General features: G+C 37.7%; 1 protein-coding gene across 1 annotated transcript in view; it reads left to right on the forward strand.

Moving 5' to 3' along the window:
• KINESIN-13A (P-loop containing nucleoside triphosphate hydrolases superfamily protein) overlaps positions 1-26,220 on the forward strand; it is an 83,027-nt gene that overhangs the window by 50,331 nt on the left and 6,476 nt on the right. Inside the window, exons 10-13 of the mRNA XM_089403075.1 lie at positions 13,022-13,324; positions 13,440-13,658; positions 13,800-14,409; positions 16,782-16,847. Coding sequence (XP_089259201.1) covers positions 13,022-13,324; positions 13,440-13,658; positions 13,800-14,409; positions 16,782-16,847 — 1,198 coding nt within the window. The remainder of the gene's footprint in view (positions 1-13,021; positions 13,325-13,439; positions 13,659-13,799; positions 14,410-16,781; positions 16,848-26,220) is intronic.

Consider the following 26,220-nt stretch of genomic DNA (forward strand, 5'->3'; position numbering starts at 1 on the left):
ACTTTATTTTACTGTAAAGGAAGAGAGACTATTGTTTGAGGTAAGCTCCTGGTCTAGGCAAGAATCAATTAAAACTGAAACTTGTAGATTATCTTCATGGCAACATGACAAAATGACTACATGCTTCTGTATTCTACTTCACTTGAAAACTAACTGCTTGTGGCCTAGAGCTTTATCCTTTCGAGATGAGGTCTCATGTAATGCTACTTGCAATGCTGAATTTAGGTGCAATATAGTCAATACAGCACTATGTCAGGAAATTTGGTACAAGGTCGATAAGCACAGCATGTCTATTGTCCACAGCTGTCATGTTACCCAAAACCTAGTAGAGGATGGCAGAAACATCTTTTGCAGTAGGGAAGAAGTTAGGGATGTGCATCATATAAAAATCGTAATATACAAATTCTGTGCAAGAGCCTGCCTGCCCTTATACGAGTGTGCAGATATCATCTACTGTCTATTTACATGCCAGGCGGCTTAGTGTTGGAAGGGGCACTTTGCTTGGAACTACACAAAGATGGGTTCGAGAATTATGTGATTGTCATTTGTTTACTGGAGCTGATTGCATGCCTAGCTGAACAAGAACCTCTATATGCTTTATCTTTGAATTAAAACCATTTTCCTTGTCTTTTTTTATTGGGTTCGAGTTGTCGCACCCCAAAGTTGTTGGTTGCATCTGTTGATGCTTCAGATCACACAAAATCCTGCATAACCGATCTGCATCACCACTTTCTCCAAGTGTTGGTTTGCTTTTTAGTCACCCAATAAATCACATTACCAGACCATGACCTGATTTAAATTTTTTTATCAACTTCCCCTGCCTACTCCTAGTATGCATCCTAAAAGTTATTCAACATAAAATTTTCATGCTAGAGTAAGAGCCCAAAATTCATAGTTCCTTTCATATGACTTAGCACTCTCTTTGTTGCATTCCAATGTGCCATCCTGGGACGATTCAAAAATCTAGACAACACAAACTACAAAATTTATATATGGCCTGGTTATTGTTTTATTGAATCCACATGGTCTGAGATAGTGGTCATTATTTTTGTACCATGCTTGGGGGATTGCTTTAATCCATACAATGTTTTGACCATCCTGCATACTAGCATTTCCTTCCCTTTGAAATCACATCCTGTTCCAAATCTCCATTAAAAATACTCTTTTGACATCCCTTCGATGAAGTTGACATCCAAGTTGTGTTGTACATCCTTTTGTGGCTAGCCTTGCTTTCTATTTATCAACTGATCCATTACCTTTGGATTTAGTCCGATGCCTCTATTTACAACTCATCAGCCTCAATTACCATAAAGTATCATTTTCTACTTGTATTGCATCACTCCATTCCTATTTTTTACTAGCTTTTTCAAAAGAAAAGCAATCATGGGAATCACAATTCCTTGTGTCAAAGCAAGATTTCCATTGTAGGGGGGTTTGGACTTCTTACTTTCTCCATGCTGCATCTCTTCTGGCTTTCATCTGGCTTTGTATTTTGGAAAACTATTTTAACCTTCTCTTAAAATTGGCTGGCCAATTTTCCTTTTCTCTCGTCTTCGAACTCCAATTCTACCCTTCAAGTTATTTCTCTTCTGTATGTTATCAGAGTTTTGCTTTCTTATTCATATTCTACTTGTGGAGCTTCTATTTGCAAAAGTTTCTAATAAAAATTTACATCTTAATTGATCATATAACTTTAATTCTTTTGATTAATGCTGTAATCAATGAATATAAAATTCCTACCTTTTCCCTCCAACTTATTTCTATTCCTATCTATCAGAAGAATAAGAGAATAGAGATGCTACAACAAATTGTGTTGCATGTTTTCTACATCAACTTGATTTCATGCATATAAATGCATGAAGCCTTTTGCCTAAAGGTAGACACACTAGCTTATCATAATCATAACTAGTTGAGGGAATACAACCACACACTAAACTAGGAGCTATTCTAGATTTAATCCAACAACCTCTTAAAACCATTGAACAAAGCTATTCACATAGAGATATTCTCTACTCTACAATAACCAATACAATAATAAATTATGTGACTACATACTAACACATAATATCAACTATTCTAATACTCCCCTTAATGAGTGTACTTCTCTTGTCTATTGAGATCTTCATTATTCTTTAGTCTCTACTGTAACAAAAGCCTATTCAGATCAGAAGATGATCCCACGTTGGTGAGTCTTACCTCGAGAATAGAGTTAACAACAAACTGTTAAAGTCCATGTAGACGAACAACCATTCACCGGAATACATGGACACCTAACTGCTGTAACCACTGATCTAAATAGGAAGTCCTCCAACAACATGGTTCTTTCAACTCCTGGATAAACTCCTGCTGAATGGGCAAACGACTCTGCCAGCAATTTCCAAGAACTAACCAGTGCCATTGATGGACCTTGTTATCTACTGACATCTGTTCCTCAAATATCACTTGATTTGATTTTAAAACACATGGTCCAACATCTCCCAGTGTCTATAGCCAGTGGATGGCTCACCCAACACATAAGTGTGAACAGCTCCTTATATTGGTGAATAAACTCCCTTTCATAGAAACTCAACAATGAACATTAAGCCTCTAGCTATGAGTCTAATTCCATAAAACCACTGTTGAATACCAAACCATAACCAACACAGGGGTATGCAGGCCTATATAGAGCTTACAGCCTTATGCTCAATTACATTATGCAAATTTTAACCTTTGACCCAACTACTGTAGAACCATAATGCTTTCCTTCACTGATTTCTTTGTGCTCCTTTAAAGCCATGTATATAGTTTGTGTCTCCATCTTTGTCATCCATAATCAGTACCTCCAAAACAAGCTTGTCCAGTATTGGAGTGCCTAATTCCAATATGGACGAATCCTTGCAACATTAAGTTAGGTGACTGAATGTTACTTGCCATCACTGACCACTTTCCAAAAGGTACACAGTTTTGACCCCTTCTGTTCCACCAAGAGCTATTCCTTGTTTGAGGAACTCCCTCTTACATTACTCCCATTTACAAGTTGGTCAAAACACATATGAAGACATTTCATATTGTCCATTCCTTGGATATATTGACTTCAATACCTTTATGGATACACACCATAAATTGAAAACATAATTTGTCATATTAATGACTATCAAATTGGGAATAGTGACCATGATTTTGTTGACAACTCATAGTACCATTGCATTCGTTCTCTTTTCCATTTTCTATTTTTGATTGAGCTTTTTCCACCACTTGAAGTTGCTCTTCTCACTTTCCCAGACTTGCATTCCATGCATGACTGCAATATTTATCAGCAGGTGCTTACATATTGAGATTCACATGGTGTTTATCAAGTTTGTGTGATGCTTATTTAGTTGATGTGAGTGGTAGCTTCGAAAGGTCTTTTACATAGGCTTGGTGTCTTAGCATGTGGAAGACATTATTTGCCTTTTTTAGTGATTTATGTCTTCTTTCCTAAGTCTAACTTGGGAAAAATACAATAATTAAATTAAATTAAAATTTAATATTGTGGACCATTGAGTTATTTTCTAAGGATAAATAATTTAATTATTTAAGTGACTTAGAAATAATCTCAATTGTTGATCGCCAAGATGGTTCTAGAAAAGAGATTGGGGTTAAGGATTTGGACTCAATAAAGATTATAAAGGAAGCCTAGTGAGGAGGTGAAGACACATGAAGAGCACAAATTGTGTGAGCAAGTCATCACAAAGAGAGAGAATTTTTCTCTAAGTGTGAGTGGCTAGTGGACTAGTGCATAGAGAAGGAGAAGTGCGAGTGGGTTTGTGCGAATCCAGGATGGATGAGTAGAAGGAGATTGCAGGGCGCAGTTGCCAGAGGGAGATTGAATTTGCCTGGATGGCCAAGTTTTCCCTAGTGGGCATCATGTGAAAATTCCTTGAAATGCAGCGATTGGAGTTAATTCTTTTAACTAAAAAAATTTAATTATGCAATTTGTTTTGTTTACGACAAAATAACGAATTATTCACACTGCAATTTCTTTACCAAATAAAATATTGTGGAAGCAAAACTAGGAACTGAGAAATACTAGAGCACACATAAAGATTGACACTCTTATTTTTGGACAAATGTCCTCGGAAAAACCCAATATGGGAAAACTGGTGCAACAACTGAGTGTTTTTTTATTATGCAACACTGAATTTTGAGTACAATAGATTTGGATGCCCAACTGGCTATCCAATTTGAGAGAAATACTAGCAAAATCACTTCACGGAATCTACCTTCGTCTCCAAGCAATCCCCGCTTAAACTGACAACTGAAAAGCAAGTTGTCCAAACCCTCTGTGTCACCTTTGCGCATCTTGTCACATGCTTAGCCCGAAACTGAGGCTAATAAAGCCGTCCTGCCTGTCGCTGATTGGGAAAGTGTCTCTCCTGCCTCCTAGAATACCCCCCGACCTCTAGAAACTAAAATAACCTCCTCTCTAGCAAAATTGAATTGCTCATTGAAGCAACTGTGTAGGCCTTGCGCTGCTTCTAGGAAAAATAATTTGGCCTCCTCTCTTTACTCTCTGGAATTGGAAAATCTTCCTTTGAATCACTATCTCTTCCCCTCTCTAGACCTTCGTCCTCTCTCTATCTCAAACTCTGCTGTTGGCTAGCTCGAACTGCCCAAGGAACTTACACTGTTGGCTCTCATTCACTGTGATGTGTGTTTCTCCATCTACCCATTGACCACTTCTTATAATCTTCGGTTGGGACTCCAACAACCAAGATTAAAACTTAATTCATGGATGAGATCATCTCCAAGTCGATCTTATGTGAGTTTCTATAGAATCCTCACCTTTCTCAATTAATTACTATCAAAGTAACCAATTTTCCTAATTTAGACTTGGGAAAGAATTTAAATGATGGTCAATTAAATTAATTGAGCTATCTCTAGGTGGAATTTTCAAAAACGATTTATGGGTTTTGGAGAACTCTTGTGTTTTAGCCTCTCCACAAAGTCTCGAGACTAGAACACCATCTGATGCTACAAAAACTAACACGTCAGTGGCACGCAAGGAGGGCACAGGTTGAGTTGTTGGGTTAAGTTCTACAGGTCGATTTCATCCAGAGGTTAATTTCGTTGAGGTTGAGTTATGTTGGGCCAAATTCATTTTAAGGGAGTTGTGTTATAGGTTTCAGGGTTTTGTATTTTTCCTTGTATATCTATTAGTCAATCCAGATGATGAAATGATGGAGAATTGTTGTGGGTGATTTCTATTTTGCAATGTGTGATTATCTCTCTTGTTATTTCCATTGCATATATTTAATTCTAGAAGTTAAAAATACCAATGATTTTCTTTTTCAGTGATTCAATAATTAATTGGGTAAGTAATAAATTGGTGGGGATAAATTTAATTCTCGTGAGAGAATAAGTCTGGATGGTTTTAGAAATTTAACATGTTATCAAAGCTATCTAGAAGACTATGAAAGGTGGATTTGAGATCATGAGGGTTTGCAACAACAAGTTTTTCCTTCTTGCAATAGCATAATTATTTCTTACAATTATGTAGTTGGGTTTTATGGCTGTGGTTGATTTGTGGAGATGGCATCATTGAGCAGTTTGAGATACGAATACATGTTGGATGGGGTATCAAATTTTAGCCCTTGGATGGAGAAAATTTACTGGATTTTGAAGATGAATTAAGTGAGCAGAGATGTGCATGTTCTTTCAGATATGAATCTTGCAGCAGAGCATAGGACCAAGGATATGAAAACGAGTTGCATAATTTTGGATGGTGCAAGGGATCTTATAATTCCTCACATATCAGGGAAGGATGTCAAAAGACACATGTGGGTAGCTCTGACCAACCTTTATTAGAGTACAAATGAGAGCAAAAAATTGGTGCTGCAGAAAAAATTAGATATTATTAAAATGAATAGATCTAAGACTGTGACATATTATCTCATGAGGTCCAACAGGCCTATGGTGAGCTTGCAGAGCTGTTGGGGAATTGTGCATGATTCAGAGCTGGTCAAAGTTGCTCTGAAGGGGTGTGTAAAACAATGGTCTACTTTTGTGGATGGGATTCTTGCTCGTAAACAACTTCTTGATAGGAGTCTGTTATGGGATGACTTCACCTAGAAGGAAATATGGGAAAAATCATTAACCAATGGACAACAAAAGGGTGGAGAAGAGAAAGATGAGCTTGCTCTTGTTGCATAGGAGAAAAAGGGCAAAGCGAAGGCCAAGTAGAACCAAGGTGGAGGAGCGTCTTCACTAAACAAGAAGGAAAAGGACATGAGCAAAGTAAAATGCTTTGCTTGTCATAAATTCATACATTTTTCTAGTCAGTGTCCTAACAAAAAGAAGGGCAAGGATAAGACTGCTACAACAACTATTGCATAGATGGAGGAGATGGCCGAGAAGTTTGAGAAAAAAATCACCTTAGTATGTTGCCCTTCTGGAACCATCACCAGAGGTCTTTTGTTCGTGGAGCATCTCATCATATGACAAGATCTCGAGAACTCTACACCAACATGACCAGGGGGCCTAGAGGTGTAAATGTGGAGCTTGGTGACAAGGTCAAGTATGTAGTCGAGGGCACTGGGAGTATCGAGTTCCAGATGGACTCAGGGGGTATCATGGAGGTGAATGAGGCATTATATGTACCAGGGCTGGAGAAAAATATCCTTTTGAGTTTCGGCCATGGAAGACAGAGGATTGGAGGTCAACTTTACGGGAGGTAAAGCGATTGTTGGGCCGAAGGGGATCAATTTCAGTAAGAAGCAAATGATTGGTAAAAGGGAGAGGGATCTCTATCTATTGAGAGGACAACCAGTGAAGGCTCTCATTCATGAGAGTGGTAACCAGAGTGAGATTTGGCATAGGAGGATGGGGCACTTACACTACAGAGCTCTTCTTATGGTGCAAAGGATGGTTATTAGTTTTCCAGAAATCCGGGCGGAGTAGAATGGAGTGTATAAAGGATGTGCACTTGGCAAGCAAGCCAAAGTTGCGTATCCTCACAACGAGACTAGGTCAAAGGGCGTGTTAGACTTGGTGCATTTTGATATTTGTGGTCCTATGTCTATAATGTCGATCACAAGGTTATTATACTTCGTGACATTCATAGATGATTATTCTAGGAAGACTTGGATCTACATCCCGAAGACCAAGGATGAGGCCTTCGATTGGTTTTAGGAGTTCAAGCCTATTGTGGAGAACCAAACAGGGAAGAAGATTAAGGTGTTGAGATCAGGTGATTGGGGCGAGTATACCCCTAACGACTTCCAGGTTTTTTGAACGGAGGCATGGATTAAGAAAGAGCTCACAATACCTTACAAGCCTAAGTAGAATGGGGTTGTTGAGAGGAAAAATCGGACCATCATGAAAGCAGTGAGGGCAATGATCTATGATCAGGAGTTGCCTATGTTTTTGTGGGTGGAGGCTTGCAATACATCTGTGTACGTGCAAAACATGAGTCCTCATAGGGTATTGGAAGACATGAATCGTGAGAAAATATTTACAAGAGTGAAATCGGATGTGAATCATTTGCACATGTTTGGTAGTCCAATTTATGTTCATGTTCCAACTTCCTACACAGAAGAGGACTAAGCTGGAGCCCTTATCTATCTGAGAGGGGCTTGTTTGTTGGCAACAACAAGGTCTCAAAGCTTATCGAGTCTATATTCTAGGAGAGAGAAAGGTGATCTTGTGTTGGGATGTCAGATTTGATGAGAGTAGGACCCTTAGGAGATCTCATGAGAGGGAGTCAACAGGGGTAGAGGAGCAAGAGTGAGAGACTCCTAAGGCTAAGCAGGGACCAACAACACCAGTAGGGACATAGCCAACAAATCAGAGGATGAAGTTGATAATCCTTCAAGCTCTACCATGAGGAAGCCGAGATGGGTGGAGCAAACATTGAGGGATGCTGAGGAGCATGTGCAGGCTCCTAGCAATACTTATAGGCAAAGCAGACCATCGACTAGATATTCCATTTATTTGGCACTGACGAACCAAATGCATCATTGACATATACATAACTAGAGCTGAAATTTGTATGATAAATTTGTCAAGCTTTTCTCTTTTGCCTTCCAACTTTGCAACACTTAGGTATCAACCATACTTCTTGAGGATACAAATCCTTATAGGAGTTCCTAATTGTACCATCTACCACTATCGTTAACAATAAATTCTTTGTGGGCATGAAATATATGGGCAACACAAACATCGCAAGCTATGTATGATTTAAAGTGATCCCTGTATAATTGATGCCTCTTTGGCTGTCGTTGGCATGTTGTGCGTGTTTCCCACAAGAGTCGTGTTTTATCATGGGTTCTTCTCATCCATAGGCAAAATTATTGTCAGTTGTGGAAAATCCATTAGAGAGCTAGCCAATTCATTTCCTTTTTCACCACAACCAACATAGACAACAATATCAAAGTTTGAATACTTGGAATGAGCTTGAGTGAGGACAGTTGTTCCAAACACAAAGGGAAATATAGCATCAAGAACATGCAGTCTAGTCAAGAGAGGTGTGTGAGCTACAAGCTTGGTAGAGACGAGTATAGTTGTATGCACTTGCCAAGTCTGAAGCATTGTAAGATTCTTTTTAATTCCTTGAAACTCTATATCTATAAGTGTATCTTGAATGTTGTAATGACCAGGTGTTGCAATGTCTATAAGCTTGCCTATAGCTCCAGGAGGAACAATGATTCGGTGCTCCATCAGAGTATTCTCAAACACTGTCACATATAAATCACCACCATTGAAGACATCTCCAACAAATAGCTTCTTGTGCTGAAGATCCTAGGTTGTGCCGTTGTTCAAAGTTGGCACAAACACTCCATGAGGAATATAGACATCACTAGACTTCATCGCAATCGCTTTCAAAGTCCTCTAAATCCCGTAAAAAATATTACCAAGTATTCTAGGTCCCACCTTTACTGGGAAAGTCTTATGTGTTTGCAAGATAGGGCCATTCACCTTTAATCCTGCCGTCTCTTCATAAACATTACCAAATGTGGAAGGAGTTGGTGTAGTAGTTGCCTCTGCTCCTCCATTTATGCGGTGAAGTGGAAAGCGAGGCATGATGACCATTGTGTGTCCTTTGAAATATCCTCCATACGTCCAATGTAATTAAACAATACAAAAAACATAAACTAGTCATCCTAGACATGTGTGCAACAACTCGGTTTGGCATGGCGAGTTTGGAGTTGGGCTTCTATATGTGAACATGGAGGAACATCTTTGTCAGGCTTTCCAATAGATAAGAGATTTTGCTTATTAACATTGTGGAGATGAGCATTTCTCCCCCCTTCCAGGTTTCTCTAACGTGACCGTCATCAGTGCAAACTCAGGTAGATGTGGGATTCCATTTAGGAAAACCATTAGATATACAACAACTATGTATAAAATTAAATTATAAAGCAACAACAATCTCTTACAGTGTATTCAATATGCACTAGTAGCATGAACTCATTGAGGAAACAATAATTCATTTTGAGCTCGAACATGAAAATCCTTGGTGTAGTTAGTTCCAATCATGCAGCGTCGAATTTCACATTGTTGATTCACATAAGCATCACTCTTTTATGTTGGAAAACATCCATTGGTGCCTAACTATCACACACAACACCATCTAAAGTGGCCCAACACACTATTGCACAACCACCATATCATAACAATTATTCATGGAAACTTTGAGATGTCAACTTTTGTAGGAATTCATGTTGATGTTTGTAGCTTAGGCAGGTACTTTTGCACAGGGCTAAGCCCAAAGTAGGACATTTGCTCAAGTATTGAGTAAGCTTTCATTGTAACTTAGCATAGGTCTAATTTAGGAATAACACATAATTAATTATGTTGGCTATTGAGCTAAAGAAACTTAGGAAAAGTAAAGCATTTACTTTAGTGATTATGTTTTAATCTCAATTGTTGATATCAAGAGAGGTGAGGTCTAACCTCGGTCGTCAATCACTTTGGAGGTCAGGGTTAGGGATTTAGCTCAATATAAAGTTATAAAAGCAAGGCTAAGAATGGGAGAAAGACACCTTACAGCGACACAAGCCATTGAGAGAGGGATTTTCGCAAGAGAGGAGTGTGATACTCAAGTGTGCCAGGTTTGAGGAAGGTGCAAGGGTGCAACATAAGAGTTCTAGATCAGACAAGGAGATCAAGGATAGATCTAGTGTTTGATCTGCTGGATCAGATCCAGGGAATGTTGTAACTATAGATTTTTCAATTGGGCAATTATCTCAGGACAAGAGCTCAAGTAGGGTTTGATTAAGATTTAATGAAGAACTGATTTGCTTGGGCAACATTTGTATTTGTCACGGGTGATTGAGATTGATTATAATTTTGCTTCTGCTGAATGATTGTGTTAAGAACCTAGTTGTGCATTTATTAAGTATATCTGTGATAAATTTGCTAGGAACTAATTGTGGGGTTATATGTTTAGGAAATTAACACTCTAGTTCAACAAAAATACTTTTGTCTAAAATGCTTCAACCCAAATGGATTAGTTAGATTTTTTGTTTCAACATACATTTGGACACCAAAATTGGTCTATACTTATGCTCCACTATGGCAGTTTGCTGTTGTGTGTATGCAACTGGTGTTAGGCTTTTGATGCTATGTTTGTAGAAAATTTGACAAAAATCTTTTGATTCATACTAAATCTCTTTGATCGCTCTGCAACATCTAATAGTTTGCCCACTTATTTTTTCAACTATTGTTTTAATTGTTTGTAAGGTTCACATATCTGTGATTTGTTTCTCAAAAAATACACTCAAATCTTTCTTGAAAAATCACCAATGAATGTAAAAAATATTTTTACCTCCAGTGGACCGAGTTCTCACAAGACAACCGACTGTGAAAATTTGGATGCCCAAATTTCTACTGCAATAACTGATTAAGTTTCTCCTACTTGATAATTTCTGAATCAAGTTACTTATTGTTTCCTATAGTAAATATCGAAACTAATAGGAAACAACAAACTGAACATGAAAGAGATACAACACATCTACACTGTTATGTTTGGAGAAAAGTCCCCGGAAAAATCCAGTGTAGGAAAACCAGTGCTGCAACTGAGGGTTTTAATATTAAGCAGTAGTAATTTTTCTAGTACAATTTGTTGGATGCTCAACTGGCTATCCTATATAGAGAGAAACTGGACAAAACGAGTAGTGAGATGCTGTCACCCTTCTGCGTCTGCTTCTGCGTAGAATTGTGTCAACCCTACGCAGTCTCTGCGTCACGTTTGCTGGGGATTGCGTTGCTCTTCCTTTTGGTCCTTTGCTGCCCAGAAACTTTGATTTCTAGCCTCCTAGTCTCACACCCCGGCTCCCGTCTTCTAAAACTCGATTTACTCGGCCGAAAATTCGATCTCCATCTAGGTTTTGCGATGCCACTGTGTCAGTACTGTGTCGGCCAGAATCAGCCTCTCTCTGGATGTCGTTCTGTCCTCTCTGCCTTGTACTCTCTGGCCTAGGAAAAGACTCCACACCAGATACTATCCTTGCCCCTCTCTACAAAAAATCACTTCAAAATTCTTTCTGACAGTTGCTCTGCTTCAGAAAATCGATCTTCTGATCTTCACTCGTTGTGTTCTCCAAGTGCCCCTCAAGCCTCTTCTTATATCTTTCTGTTGGACAACCAACGACCCAAATTAACTTCTAATCAATGGCTTAGATCATTTTGGCTTGATCCTCATCTTCTTCTAGAAGTTACACCCATAGTTTAGATTAATACCCATTAATTATTTTAATTTCCTAAGTTTAGACTTAGGGTCCCATTAAAAATAATTAATTATTTTAATAAAACTAACTCCGGATGGAATTTCCCAAAATGATTTCTGGGTATTGGAGAATGCATGTGTCTAAGCTTCTCTGCAAATTTTGAGAGTTAGAGCACATCTGATGCTACCAGAAATCAACAATGACATCACTATGAATAAAATAAGTACTTGTGATGCCCTTATTTTGCTGTCATCAAACAAAGGCCTTTCTCCACTTGGATTCATTGTAGCTCACTTGCATATTATGCCTTTCAAGAAACATAAGATACAAGTAATTCAGATGTCCATCCCTCTTATCCAACGCTGATTCCGTGAACTGGATTATGTTAAGAATGCTTTTTGTTTGCAGGGAACACTGCCAAATCTGTACATGTTATTAGTGTGGAATCCTATAGCTACAATTTTATTGTTTATTCCTTTAATTAAGCTCTACTTCTTGTCAATAGCAACAATAGAATTATTATTTGCCATTTTGCTATCAGAAGACAATTTTTTGGTTAAAAAAAGAACATTTTTTATATTTTATATGTTTCGACATAGTCGCCTCAACTCTCATCCAAACTTCTCCGCTGCATTGTACCTGGTGTATTCTACTATCAGACAAAATAATTACTTCTTTTTCAAATTTGAAAAATATTCCTTTTTGTTGTGTTTGGTCGCTCTAGAATCAATATGCTGAAAATTGGGAAGCAGATAATTGTGTTTGGATTTAAAGGGAGTGTTTCAGGTTTTCGTTGTTGGATGCCTTCACTGCTTTCTTCAAAGTTATTCCAATTTCTACTAACTCTGACTTTCATTTATTACCTTCTCGAGTTTTATATTCTCAACTTCCTTCCTTTGCCTAAGAAAACATTTTTCTTCTGTATGATTATTCCTTTCACAATAATTACAATATTTGGGCTTGCTAGGTCAAGAATAACCTCTAGAATTTTGTGAATTGCTTCTTTAATTTTGCTGCCTTATTGCTCCTGCCTCTGCTGTGGACTCTGCCTCTGCCTCAGCCTTTATGTCTCTCTGCAAAAGCTCTATGCCTCAACCATTTATCATGCAATAATATTTTCTTCACCCACATGTCTATGGTTTTATTGATTATTTTGTGAATGTCCTAATGGATTCTTGAATACATTATAGATTTATTGGATGATTATCTCATGTCTAAGTACATGACCTCAATCAGTGGTATCTCTGGCTTCAGAGAATCTGAAATGTCCTGAAGACTAAGATACGAACATATAAATGGATAACTAATTCCTTGTCTGTTGTAAAATTGACCAGGAAATTGTGTATGAGGGAGGATGCCCGGCAACAAGTTTGCATTGTTGGTTTGCAAGAATTTGAAGTCTCAGACATTCAATGTGTAAAGGAGTATATTGAGAAAGGAAATGGAGCCCGAAGCACAGGTTCAACTGGAGCTAATGAAGAGTCATCCAGGTCTCATGCTATCTTGCAGCTTGCAATTAAGAAGCATGGTGAAGGAAAAGAGTCAAAGGGTGGTAGAATAGTTGGGAAGCTATCTTTTATTGATCTTGCTGGAAGTGAACGTGGGGCAGACACAACAGACAATGATCGCCAAACAAGGTTTGAAATAATCTGATTTCATTTGGCTGTTCTTTTAATGAACATGTGTGGTGGTCTTTTGCCTTTATGCTTGAATTCTTAAATTTGGTGACTGTCATTTGTACTGCATCTGCAGGATGGAGGGAGCGGAAATCAACAAGAGCCTTCTGGCTCTAAAAGAGTGTATACGGGCCTTGGATAATGACCAAATTCATATTCCATTTCGAGGAAGCAAGTTGACGGAAGTGCTTCGTGATTCCTTTGTAGGAAACTCACGGACGGTTATGATATCATGCGTTTCTCCTAATTCGGGTTCTTGTGAGCATACACTTAATACATTGAGATATGCAGATAGGTCTGTTTTTGTTCCTTTTTGGGAAGCTCTATGATTTTGTCACTGTCTTGATGACAGCCACATTTTTAGTTTAGGTCTTCTCATTTTTTACGTGCTGAAGCCTGAAACAATTCAATGTTTAAAATGGTGGTATTAATGCAGGGTTAAAGGGCTTTCAAAGAGCAGTAATATGAAAAAGGATCAAAGTACAAGTAGTTCAGCTCTGCCTCCAAAGGATTTGTCTTCATCCCCACCTTTGCCTTTGGAGGATGCAAGGGAGTATTCTGATTATAACCAAACTGTAGCAAATGTAGATGCTGGTAGAAGGTCTGTGGACAATCCTCAATATTACAGTCAATCTGAAGAACTTGGAAGGCTTCCTTCTAGTTTGTCATCGAGTTATCCCTTTAATAGCAGAGAGGAAAGTGGGTTTTCAGGTATGGTTGAAAACAATAGAGTTAACATGAAAGAGGGTATTGCTGGTCCTGTTACAAGTCAAAAGTCCTCCTCTTCAGCTATGAATTCTTTTGATACATACGGGGATGAGAAGGTGCAGAAGGTTTCCCCAACACGTCGGAAGGCAAGCAGAGATGAAAAACCGGACAAACAGATAAACTGGACATCTAAAGAAGATGGCAAGTCTGAGGCATTTAATGCTGCCAGAAAGCAACAGCATCAATTTAAGGAAGATCCTGCTTCAAATAACAATGCTCCCAGACTCAAGGAAAGGGTACAAACTGATTATGATAATGATATAAATGCAATACTTCAGGTACAGAAAGTCGTTTCGTGCTTGAAAGATATTTTTTGCGTTATTCTCAAGTACCATTTTCTACTCATTTTTTGAATGTTGTATAATCTCATGACATTATAGCAGTTTGTGGAAGGCATGGTAAACGAACCACAACAAATACTATTATTTAAAATGTTATAATTGTTATTTTGTTTAGTTGTTAACTTTCGAAAGAGTCTTTGCATTTGTTGGGAATTGGGTAATCCAGCGCTCCTTGTGATTTTCACGACATGTGCTTAACCGCCTCTCGAGGATCCATTAACTCTGGTGATGTGTCCGTTTACTAGCACCTGAGGGTTTTGGTGTAACTGCATTCGTGATTCCACATGTGGTATTAGAGCCAAAGGTATCGAGTTCAAAACACCCCCGGCTCGCGCTGGGGGGAGATTGTTGGGCATTGGATAATCCAGCGCTCCTTGTGTGTTTCACGACATGTGTTTAACCGCCTCTCGAGGAACTGTTAACTCTGGCGATGCATCTGTTTACTAACACCTGCAGGTTTTGCTGTAATGGAAATTGTGATTCCAACAACGTTTTATTAGTAACACATTTAAAATGTTTGAGGATACATTGTTTTAGTTCTTTGGTCAGTTACTAATCAAGCACTTGTGGTTACAGGTTTATAGCAATTAATGTGAGAAATAATATAGCAGAAAAAGATATACTATCATGTTTGTCCATGCTAAAGGGATTTGCTTTATTTTTATACTTTTTATGTATTTATGTCATTATTTGATTTACATGTTTTCCTAGCTAATGTATTTTCAAGAAATTACATTCTACTGATGATTCAAAGGAAAAAGATACATTTTTATTTAATTGAAATAAAATAACAATCCTTACATGCAAAAGCATTCGACATTTCCCCAACTGCCAGAACCTGTCCATTACTTACAATATTCCAAACTGATCACCAATCTCCCATCTGCCTGAAGCTGTTCTTGAAAGTCTTCCTTTACTGGCCAACTTTTTGTATATCAGCAATAGTTATACCCCAATTGTCCTTATACATAAACAATCATTACAAAATTAATAAATCCCAGAATAATGCCTAACATTCCACTATAATCTATATCAAAAGTTAAGCCCATAAAGCCAACTGTAGCTTGTGTGAATCACCTTCCCAGTTCTCCATAATGTGCATCTCACCTGGAGGTAAACAAACTTAACAAAGCATTCCTTTGACTGATATCTGCTTCTGACTGAACTCTGGGAGTATATGCTTGATAGAAAAGACATCAAACATGTTACACTACCACTGCTTCATTTAGGCTGTCAGCCAAGCCTCAAAAATGCAAATTATGAACCTCCTGTAAACTGTTCACCCAATTCATCACAAAAGATGAGTCACTGAAAACTTGCAATGAGGAAAAACTGGCTTCAATGGCTTTTTTAATCAACAGTTCAATTGCTAACAGCTCAGCAAGATTATTAGTCCCCTGACCACCACAAGTCTTCATAGTGTAAAAATGACTCAGAATATAAAAGAACAACACTCAGGCAGCACAAAGAGATCAGCAATGGGTAAGCTCCATCAAAAAAGGCCCACTAACGCTTTTATCAATTTGAAAATCCTCTATCTTACATGGCACCAGGATGGTTACCTCCTCCAGCAATTAAAAAGACGCAAAACCTTAACTGCCACCTGAAATGAAGAAAAATCCTTCGCCACAACAGCTGACTGTTACGACTCAACCATATTCCCCGTAACTAGGAAGGGTAAAGATCTAAAAGATATAAGATCTGCCCTGACATTATAGGAGTTTGAGGAAGGCATTGTAAACAAAACACAACAAATACTATGATTTAAGATGTTATAATTGTTATTCTGTTTACTTGTTTGCTTCCAAAGAGAGTTCTTTGTAGGCACACCTTTTTCGGTAGCATGTTAAAAATGTTTGAGGATACATTATTTTAATTCTTTAGTGGGTGACTAATCAAGAACATTGGTTGGAGGTTTATAGAAGTGTTGCAAAGATTCTGATTTTGTTGCTGAAAAAATTGTGAATTTTGGCCTAGCCAATGTTTGTCAATTTTTACAGATATTTTAGTGGTATATTAATTTTGCGGATGTTTGCCGATTTTTACAGATGTTTTCTTGTTATTTATATTTTTTTTGGTTTTCTGGACCCTTGCTGATGCCAATGTTTGCAACATTGGTCGATAGCAATTAATGTGAAAATTAATAAAACAAAATAAATGTTATGTTTGTCCATCCTAAAGGAAATCGTTTTCTTTTTATTATTTTATTTATATGTTTTCTTAGATTACGCATTTTTGAGAAATTACATTCTACTAATGTATGCATTGTTTCATACAAACTATTCTTATTTTATTTTGTATTTTTCCAGGAGGAGGAGGCTTTAATAGCGGCCCACAGGAAGGAGATTGAAGATACAATGGATTTAGTGCGTGAGGTGAGTTCTGCCTTGAATCATGATGCATTGATTTTCGTTCAGAAAAAATATATTAAAAGGGGGGATTATGATGTGATGTCCTCATTGGATTCTTTCTAAAGCCACATCAGTGTTTGCAATGCTTTCAAGAAGAAATCATTTAATGATAATGAATACATATAACCTCCTAAAAAATGACCAAAATAGTGAAAATAAAATGTCTTCTGGAAATATCAAGTTTGGAACGCCAGTCTTTTCTTTCAAATTTAAAATATGAAACTAATTACTAATCATTTCAAACGAGAGTGGCAGTGCTCTGGTTGTAACTAATTGCATGAACGAGAATCTCATCACATGTCAAAGTAATCTTTGCCTAGAATGTTTTAATTTAAGTTTTTGCTCCAGCATTACACATTTGATATAAACTGACATACATTTAAATGGTAGAAAATGGTTCCATTAAAAGTAGATTCCTAGTGGTATTGAATTGGTGATACTGAACATGTGGGTCAACATTGATCATTTTTCCTTTCAGAACTTAACACTTTTAACTGAAATTCACACTGTCAAAGAGTTACAGTTAAGTTACTTTCTTCCAGCTATTCATCTACAACAACTAAACTAACACACATGGTGTCCTCATTGAGACCAGGTTGGAGCCTGGATTTGTGGCTGAGGATTGGAGTCCTCATTCAAGGTTGGAGCCTTGAAGAAATTAGAATTCTTGTTGTACAGGTTGGAGCCTAATGTTTTGTATAAGAGGATTGGAGTCCTCACTATCTTCATTAATAAAATTACTTTCTTGTTCTACTTGTGTTCTGGTTTAATTTGTGATAAAATCTTAACTGACATAATATAACAATTGAAAGAAATACTGATTCACACCCCTTCTCAGTATTTCCAACAGGTGGAAAAACCAATTATCCAATGTTTGGGGAAACATTGGGTAAATTTTGGGTCGGCTAGGGAAAAAGGTCCAGCTTTAGGGTGGCACTTGCAACCCCTCAAATTTGAGAAAACCCCAGGAGGAAACCTTTAAAAAAAGAGAGTTGGAATCACTTTTTATCATCAATTTGGATTGAATTATCTCTGTTTTCATCAAGCCCCAGGCTCGAGGGTTTTAAGACCCCTTCTTTGATTAGTTTCGGTGGTGATGATTCCACCCTAGCTAATGCTCTCTCTTGATTAGATTCTGTGGTGAGAGATTCCATCCTAGCTAAACTCCTCTCTTCTTCACTTTATTGTAGCATGTTCTTTGGAGCATCGTTGATATAGTTTGGCAAGCAAAGAGTGGCCTTTTCTATGGTTTATTTGGGCACCAAACTCTCTGTTCAAAGGGCAACATAAGTCACATTTACAAACAACAAAGGCCCTCTGTATTTCTGTGGTTTAACAGGGCCGCCAAATTACTAGCTGAAGAAGAACAAGGGAACAGAAGGCCCTCTCTGAGTTACCGAGTTCCAAATTATGTGGATAGCGAGGCATTAATCTGTGGACTACGCATTACCTCTGTGGTTTGACCACAAGCCACAGATTGCCGGACCGCAACTGCAGAGCCAAGTTTGTCGTAGGCCCTCATTCTGACAACGAATTAGTTGCAAAGGCAGGTTGTGCAGTGCTGAATAAAAACAAGGAGTAACGTGTTGATCTAGTTAGTATGGTATAGGTAGGTGGAAAGCCCTTGTTCTGGACAGTAAACGACTTGGACAACAGGTCTGTTTAGGGCAACAGGATGACATGCTAGGGCATCATTACTGTAGCAGCAGTAGATAACCTGTAAGCTATAAATTAGTATAGAATCACATAATTGAATAATTCTAGTGTGGTTTGCAATTAGAGTATTGATCTATTGCATATTGATAGTATTGATGGTGAATTACTAGTTGAATGTTCTTTGGGCCGTCAACCCTAACTTACTGTCTTGCTGAAGAGTTATATTGTCGCGAGAGATACTTGTTGTTGGAAATCTTTATGCTATTCAATGATATCTATTGTTAAATGGATGAATAGATGTGCACTATTGTGTGTGACCTTTTTTATTTATTTGGAAAAAACCCTAGTCAAACTAGAACCTTAAGGACGAAAATTACCTTGGGACACTACATCGGGTCACCTCAGTGCCCAAGTAGATTGTAGTAGTGAAGTTGACCACATTTATCATCTCAAATCCTTTCTTCAACTCTTTTTTTATGGATGCAATATAGTTTTCATTGTTTCCTGTTATCAACAAATCATCTACATATGCCACAAGATATACACCAATTATGCCAACTTTCTTGACAAACAAAGTTGCATCATCAAGATTAAAGTGTTTGAAATTTAATTTTAGAAGTTGCTTAATCAATTTTCCATACCAGGCTCATGGTGCTTGTTCTAGGCCATACAAGGATTTGATGAGTTTGCATTCTTTTTGTTCTTGTCCCGTCACAACAAAACCTTCTGGTTTTGACATGAAAACATTTCTTTCAAGTGTCCATTCAACAAAGCAGTCTTTATATTCATTTGATGGACTTTCCATCCATTCTGAGCTGCCAAGGCAATGAGAGTTCAAATGGTGGTCGGTTTTGCTGTGGTCCGTTTCTCTGTGCAAATCCTTTTGCCACGATCCTTGATTTATGCTTGTCAAGTGAGCCATCTGATATATACTTGTTCTTGAAGACCCACTTGTAGCCAATTGGTTTAGTTCTAAATGGAGGGTTCACTAGCTTGCATGTTCCATTCTTTATGGCAGCATCATACTCCTTTTGCAATGCTTCTTTCCATTCACCATGAGAAGTAGCTTCCTTAAAGAAAGTTGGTTTAAAATTAGTAGACAAATTTAATTCACAATCATAATAAACATCCATATCATCCACTGAATTAAATTCATTTACATCACCTCAATTTCATTTGGTGGAACTGTTAGTTCCTGTCTTTCCGACCTCATCAGGATGAACACTTTCAAGTGTTTTAATAAACCATTTTGGAGGATCTTTTTGAGATGGTCTAGGCTGCGCTATTGATTGAGATGGGGCTAAATCAAGATTTAGCCTTCCAATCCTGTCAATCAGATCGCTCAAAGGGTCTTCTTGATATAAAGAAGTTGTTGGAACTTCATGAAGGGTAGTCAGTGCTTCAGAAGGAGATTCCATAGGTTGATCCAAGATAGGGACCCCCCTTCAAGATGTGGAATCTCGTTATGAAATTCATAATATGTTTTTGCATCATTGAATCCATCCAAATGATCAAATCGCTGCTCAATAGTTTTGTTAGTATTGGAAGATTCAAGAGAAATCACATCTCTAAACAAATATAAACTTCTTATTTACCTCATTGTAAAGATGATATGGTTTGGTGGTATCTGAATACCCCAAGAAGATGCACTTTCAACTCCTTACATCAAACTTGCCTCTTTGTTCCTTAGGAATCAATGCATAGCAAGTGGAACCAAAGATTCTAAGATGCCTTATTGAAGGAATGCGGTCGTACCACATTTCATAAGGAATCTTATTTTTGAGAGCATGGACAATTGTCTTTGATATATACTACACATAGAATTCTGATAGCGCAGAACTTTAGCTTTACATATTTGAATAACATCATGGAGTGAACCATATTCAAAATAGTCCTATTCTCGCCTAGACTGTACAGACACCACAATAACGCTCAGGTTGGGGGCTGTCACCCTGATCCTCGACCTCTTCGTTCTAGCTGTCTCCCAACAATAGGCTATGGGGGGTAGTCCCTATGGAAATGAGATGAAGGAAAACAAGTTGGGAACCAACTTGCCGAGGAGACACAATTGAGTGGCCTAACCACTTGGTAAAAATTTAGCAAGATTAATGATTTGATTAGATTTAGAGTTTGAGACCAATGCCTTATGGAGTCGAGTTTTTGCTTATTATAAATTATGACCAAGTAATCAGATGGACAACCACTGCTTGTATGATTAGCTAACCTATATGCTTATGCAAATCCTAGGATCTAGGTGTGATGCAAGGATCTTGGTTAATTTTAATTATATGCCTAGTCTAGATGTAACCTTCCCTTAATTGTTTTGAAGCTAGGCTACAAGGTAAGCTGTGGGAAGGAGGCCAACAGGAAGTAGGCAAAGTTGTGATTAACGATACCTTCTGTTAGGCTCCTATCACCTGATGCCTTCAGCACTGTAGAGACTGTGGCTTTGACGATGCAAGGTCACTGTGTTAATCACCGAAGAGTTGCTAAGCTCCTCAAGCTAGGTGAGAAGGGTGGCCCTATGATTCTATCAACCAAACTTATGCTTGGAGGTAAGTTTTAATGAAACTAGTTCTTAGAATGCATGTGCAATGATGATAAGTGAAATTATCTAGTCTTAAGATTTGTTTGGGCTCTTTAAGTACTTAATGTAAATTATCTTATAGCAACATTACTTAACAATAATGATATGGCAACCTTAAACAAGATAAATGCTTAAGGATACAAATGCAAACTTTCAATTATAGATTAATCCACAAGATGCTAAAACAATTTGTGATAAGAAATGAGAGTGATTTATCCATTATCAATTAACCAATGGTTACAAGATGTCAACCGCAATTGCAAAAGATGATTCTCAACAAGATATTTTGTGATCTTATTATTCAATGCTAACTATCAAGAGACGCTCAATTGGATTCAATCAATGCTTATAACCACAATATCTTAAACAACTTTAGACAAAATTAGAAGATTTAGGGCTTGAGTGACTAAGTGCCAAGTTAACAAATTCTCAAATTCAACTCAAGACAAGCCAATGTTAGATCAACTGTAATACTTCAGAAATTCAGCACTTATTAGTCCTATCTCAGCAGTAGGAAAATCTCTTTAAATCATTAAATTTGCCAAGCATATGAAACAGAAAATTTCCCAATGATTAGCCAATGTAAATTTATGATTTTCAGACCTCTTAAGATGTAACAAATGATTGTTATGACAGCGGTAAGAAAGTTATAACAACAGTAAGGAAAACACCTTAGATCCAAGAGACAATAAGCTAATGATGACTAGATATGATCAGTGAGATGCCCAACAACTTGCCAAAGTAAAATATGAGTTTTAAACCACTTTAAGATGCAGTGTTCAGAAATAAATCAGATTTGATATAACTTATTACAGCAGCAAGTAAATCAGCAAATCAGTAAGTTATTGATGCTACAACAAGTGCCCAAAATGCCCAAAACTGGAAAAAATTTGCCAAAACTGAAAAATTTAGTTTTTGAGCCTTTTAAGGTAAATTATTCAGAAAATTACAGATCTGATTCAGTGATTTATGCAGAAAATTCCAGCAAACAAAATTTTAGATCTAAGCTAGATCTTTGATGCCCAAGTGGCCAAATTTCTAGAAAATTTAAATTTTGCAATTTTAGAGTATTTTGACCAACTAAATGTGATTTTAGGGCTTATGTATCACTGTTATGAAACAAAAATTACAACAGTAGCAAAACAGTGAGAAAACTAGGGTTTAGAGAGCAAACCCTAGGCCCAAGGCCTTGTAGATTACTTGTCCAAATTTGCCAAAATTTCTCCAATGTACTTGGCACATGAAAACACAAGATTTGAGCCAAAATTGCTGCAAAACAAATTGTTAGAGATAAAATGTCAATCTTTTGAAAAAACCCTTGTTTGCAATGAGATCTAGACCTAATAGGGCTTATGGCATTCTTAATGCTTGCAAAATAGATCCTAGACCTAGCTTTTTAGGTTGGGTAAGGGCTAGGGCCTTCAAAAAATGAGTTATTTCCACAATTTGAAAATAAACAACTTGCAAAAATAGCCTGAAAAGCCTAGACGTATAGGTTTTTGAGGTCTCCAATGCCAATTTCTTCTTCAATCCTAAAAAAAATTTAGAATAGAAACCCAAATACCCAATATAAAAAATTTAAATTTCAAAACCCCAAAACCCCAAATATATACAAAACACTAAAAATCCCCAAAACCCAAGCTAGAAAAAATAATTTACTTAGATCCAAGAGTGAGGCGGGGCGACTTGGAGTTGTAGTCCCAGACATTGCAGAGATTGGGTATGATCTTTGAGGTGTCCTCCTCATGGTTCAATACTTTGCTCCAGGGGCCCACAATATTCAGTAGCAAGATGGATCAGTGTCAGAGATGTAGTTAGATTCCAAAGTCACAGTTGTAGACTAGTAACAATTAGGTGCTGAGGAGCACAATGTAGAGTTGGCAGAAGTGCAGAGTTGGCAGCAGTGCAGAGTCAACAACAACGCATATTCCTTGGTGGACAGTGCAGTAACTAGTAGCAGTCAAGACTCGAGAAACAGATGCATCATACTAAACACAGTTGATTCAATATGTAGGATGCTTCTCAGTTGCTGTCGTTGCAGTTGCAACAACAACAGTTGAGAGGGAGTTGCAATGCAGATGTAAAGTTGGCAACAATATGGCAATGTCAACAAGAACATAGATGCAACATCAGAGTTACGCAGTGGTTGGTGGGTAGTGGCCAAATATCAACAACGTGACATGAGGTGATACAGAGACAGGGTGTTGTGGCAGGGTGTGCAGCACTAGAACACAATCCTCGCTAAGAGGGAGTGTTAGTTTTTGTAGCATCAGATGTGTTCTAATCACGAAACTTTGTGGAGAGGGTAGAATACATGAGATCTCCATAACTCAGAAATTGTTTATGGAAATTCCACCTAGAGATGGCTTAATTAGATTATTAACTTATTTTTTTAACGTTTCCCAAGTCTAAACTTGGGAAAACTGGTTAATTAATCGGAATTAATTAAGTCAATGTGAGAATTTTCTAGAAACTCACATGGATCGACTTTGAAATGATCCTAGCCCTTGATTAAGTGTTAATCTTAGTTGTTGGAGTCCCAACATAGGATTATAAAAAGAAGTCGATGGGCACTTGGAAAAAACAATGAAAAAGACACTTGAGAAGTTTGATTTCCTTGGTAGATCAATTTCCAGAGAGCAACAATAGTTGCTCGAAAGCCAAAGATCGAAGTAGAAACAATGAGGGGCAAGGACAGTGAGTTTGGAGGAAGTTTTACAAATCTAGCGAATGCATTTGCAAAGAGGCCAAAGTTTGTTATGAAACCAACTCAAGAAAAGATAGAAAAGATAGATCAACGCCTTAGAATTCAGCCTCTTCGAGGGGGCAACCTCCTTTACATTACATAAATGACCAATTCTTGGATGATACAAATGACAAAACCTCCTTTCTATATATAGGAGTCTAGGGAGTCACAATATAATCCAGCCGACCTAACAATAATAATATAAAGCCACAAAAATAACAATAGAGGGATTCTATGGGGCACAGAAATAACAATATGGGGGTAATAGGGGCACAACAATATAAATAAGGGGTATAACTACAATAGTAATGGGGTAATCACTAGTATTATAGGGACCCAACATGCCCCTCTCCTTCAAAAAAGTGTTGTCCTCAACGCTTGAGTAGTTCTGGATACTTTTGCATAAAATTCTCATCCTCCCATGTGGAATCTTCAGCGGATAAGTTCTTCCACTTGATAAGATACTCTGAAATTGATCGATTTCGTAGCTGTCGAGTTCTTGTTTCTGTGACTGCTTCCGGTTCCAATATAATTTTTCCTTCCTCGTCAAGTTCTGGCAATATTGTTTGAATTGGGAGCTTGTCACCTATAACCTTCTTTAAACATGAAACATGGAAAACTGGGTGCAATCGAGAAGCTGCAGGAAGCTCCAATTTGTATGCCATAGTACCAATCTTTTGCAACACCTTGTACGGACCATAATACTTTGGTGATAATTTATTATCCTTCTTAGCTTGCTTTAGGGACATTTGCTTATATGGTTGTAGCCGTAGGAATACCCAATCACCTACATCAAAACTTCTTTCACTGCGATGTTGATTGCCTGTTGTTTCATTCTATTTTGTGCCAACACGAGGTTATCCTTTAAGAGTTGGAGGACTTGTTGTTGATGTTCCCACTGCCTGAACCTTAGAATTTTCTCTTAAATATGATGTGATGGATGGTGGTTGATACCCATAAAGTGCCATAAATGGGGTCATTTTTGTTGCTGTATGGAAGGAAGTGTTATACCACCATTCAGCCAGAGGCAACCATTTGACCCATTGTGTCTGTTTATCAGATACAAAGCAACGAAGATATCCTTCCAAACATTTGTTTACTATCTCAGTTTGCCCATCAGATTGAGGATGATAAGATGAGCTATGAGCTAACTGAGTACCAAGACAAGAAAATAATTCTGTCCAAAAATTTCCAGTGAAAATGGGATCTCTGTCACTTACAATAATCTTTGGGTTTCCATGTAGCTTTTGAACTGTTTCCATAAATGCAGTAGAAACTGTACTGGCTTTAAATGGATGTGATAATGCACAAAAGTGTGCATACTTGGTAAGTCTGTCAACTACCACCATGATGACACTCTTTCCCTCAGACTTGGGTAAACCTGTGATAAAATCCATTGAAACCTCCTCCCAACATTGGCTTGGAATGGATAAAGGTTGTAATAGACCCGGTGTCTTAATTGTTTCAACTTTATTTTGCTGGCAAACCAAACATTCCGCCACAAACTTTTGAATATCTGATTTAAGGCCATCCCAAAAAAATTCCTTCTTAACCCTGTGGTAAGTTTTTAAAAATCCTGAGTGCCCTCCTAAGGGAGAAGTGTGCAATTCCATAAGAATCTTTTGTTTTAGCTGGGAATTCTTACATAGGTATAAGCGATCTTTGTACCATAACGAATCATTTTGCCAGCTAAATGTATCAGAAGTACTGGAATCTTGTTGTAGCTTTCGAATAAGTGCCCACACTTCTTCATCATTCTTCCATTCCTCCCTTGCTTCGTTTATCCAATCTGGTTGGATAATAGAAATGGCACACAACAATGCTTCCACATCCTCATCCTTTCTTGAGAGTGCATCTGCCACCACATTTTGCTTCCCTTTTTTGTAGATGATTTCAAAGTCATAACCCAACATCTTTGTGACCCACTTTTGTTGCTCTTCAGAGGATAATCTTTGTTCTAAAAAGTATTTAAGGCTATCATGATCCGTTTTTACCTTGAAGTGTCTTCCCATTAGGTAGGGTCGCCATTTCTTAAGTGCATGGAGTATTGCCAACATTTCCTTCTCATAAATAGCTTTGCTTAAAAACTTTCCCTTGATTGGACGACTTTCAAAAGCAATGGGTCTTTCATCTTGCATTAGAACAACACCAATTCCATTTCCTGAAGCATCACATTCCACAATAAAGGTTTTTGTGAAGTCCGGTGTAGCTAAGACCGGTGCTTGGCACATTGCCTCTTTAAGATGTTCAAAGGCCTTTGTTGCTTCCAGAGTCCATGAAAATGAATCTTTCTTCAATAATGTTGTTAGAGGTGCTGCTATTCTCCCATAATTCTTAACAAACTTGCG

This window comes from Pinus tabuliformis, chromosome 2_1 (genome assembly GCF_031772625.1).
Source record: "Pinus tabuliformis cultivar Carrire ecotype Pingquan chromosome 2_1, CPIR1, whole genome shotgun sequence".
Taxonomy (NCBI): Eukaryota; Viridiplantae; Streptophyta; class Pinopsida; order Pinales; family Pinaceae; genus Pinus; species Pinus tabuliformis.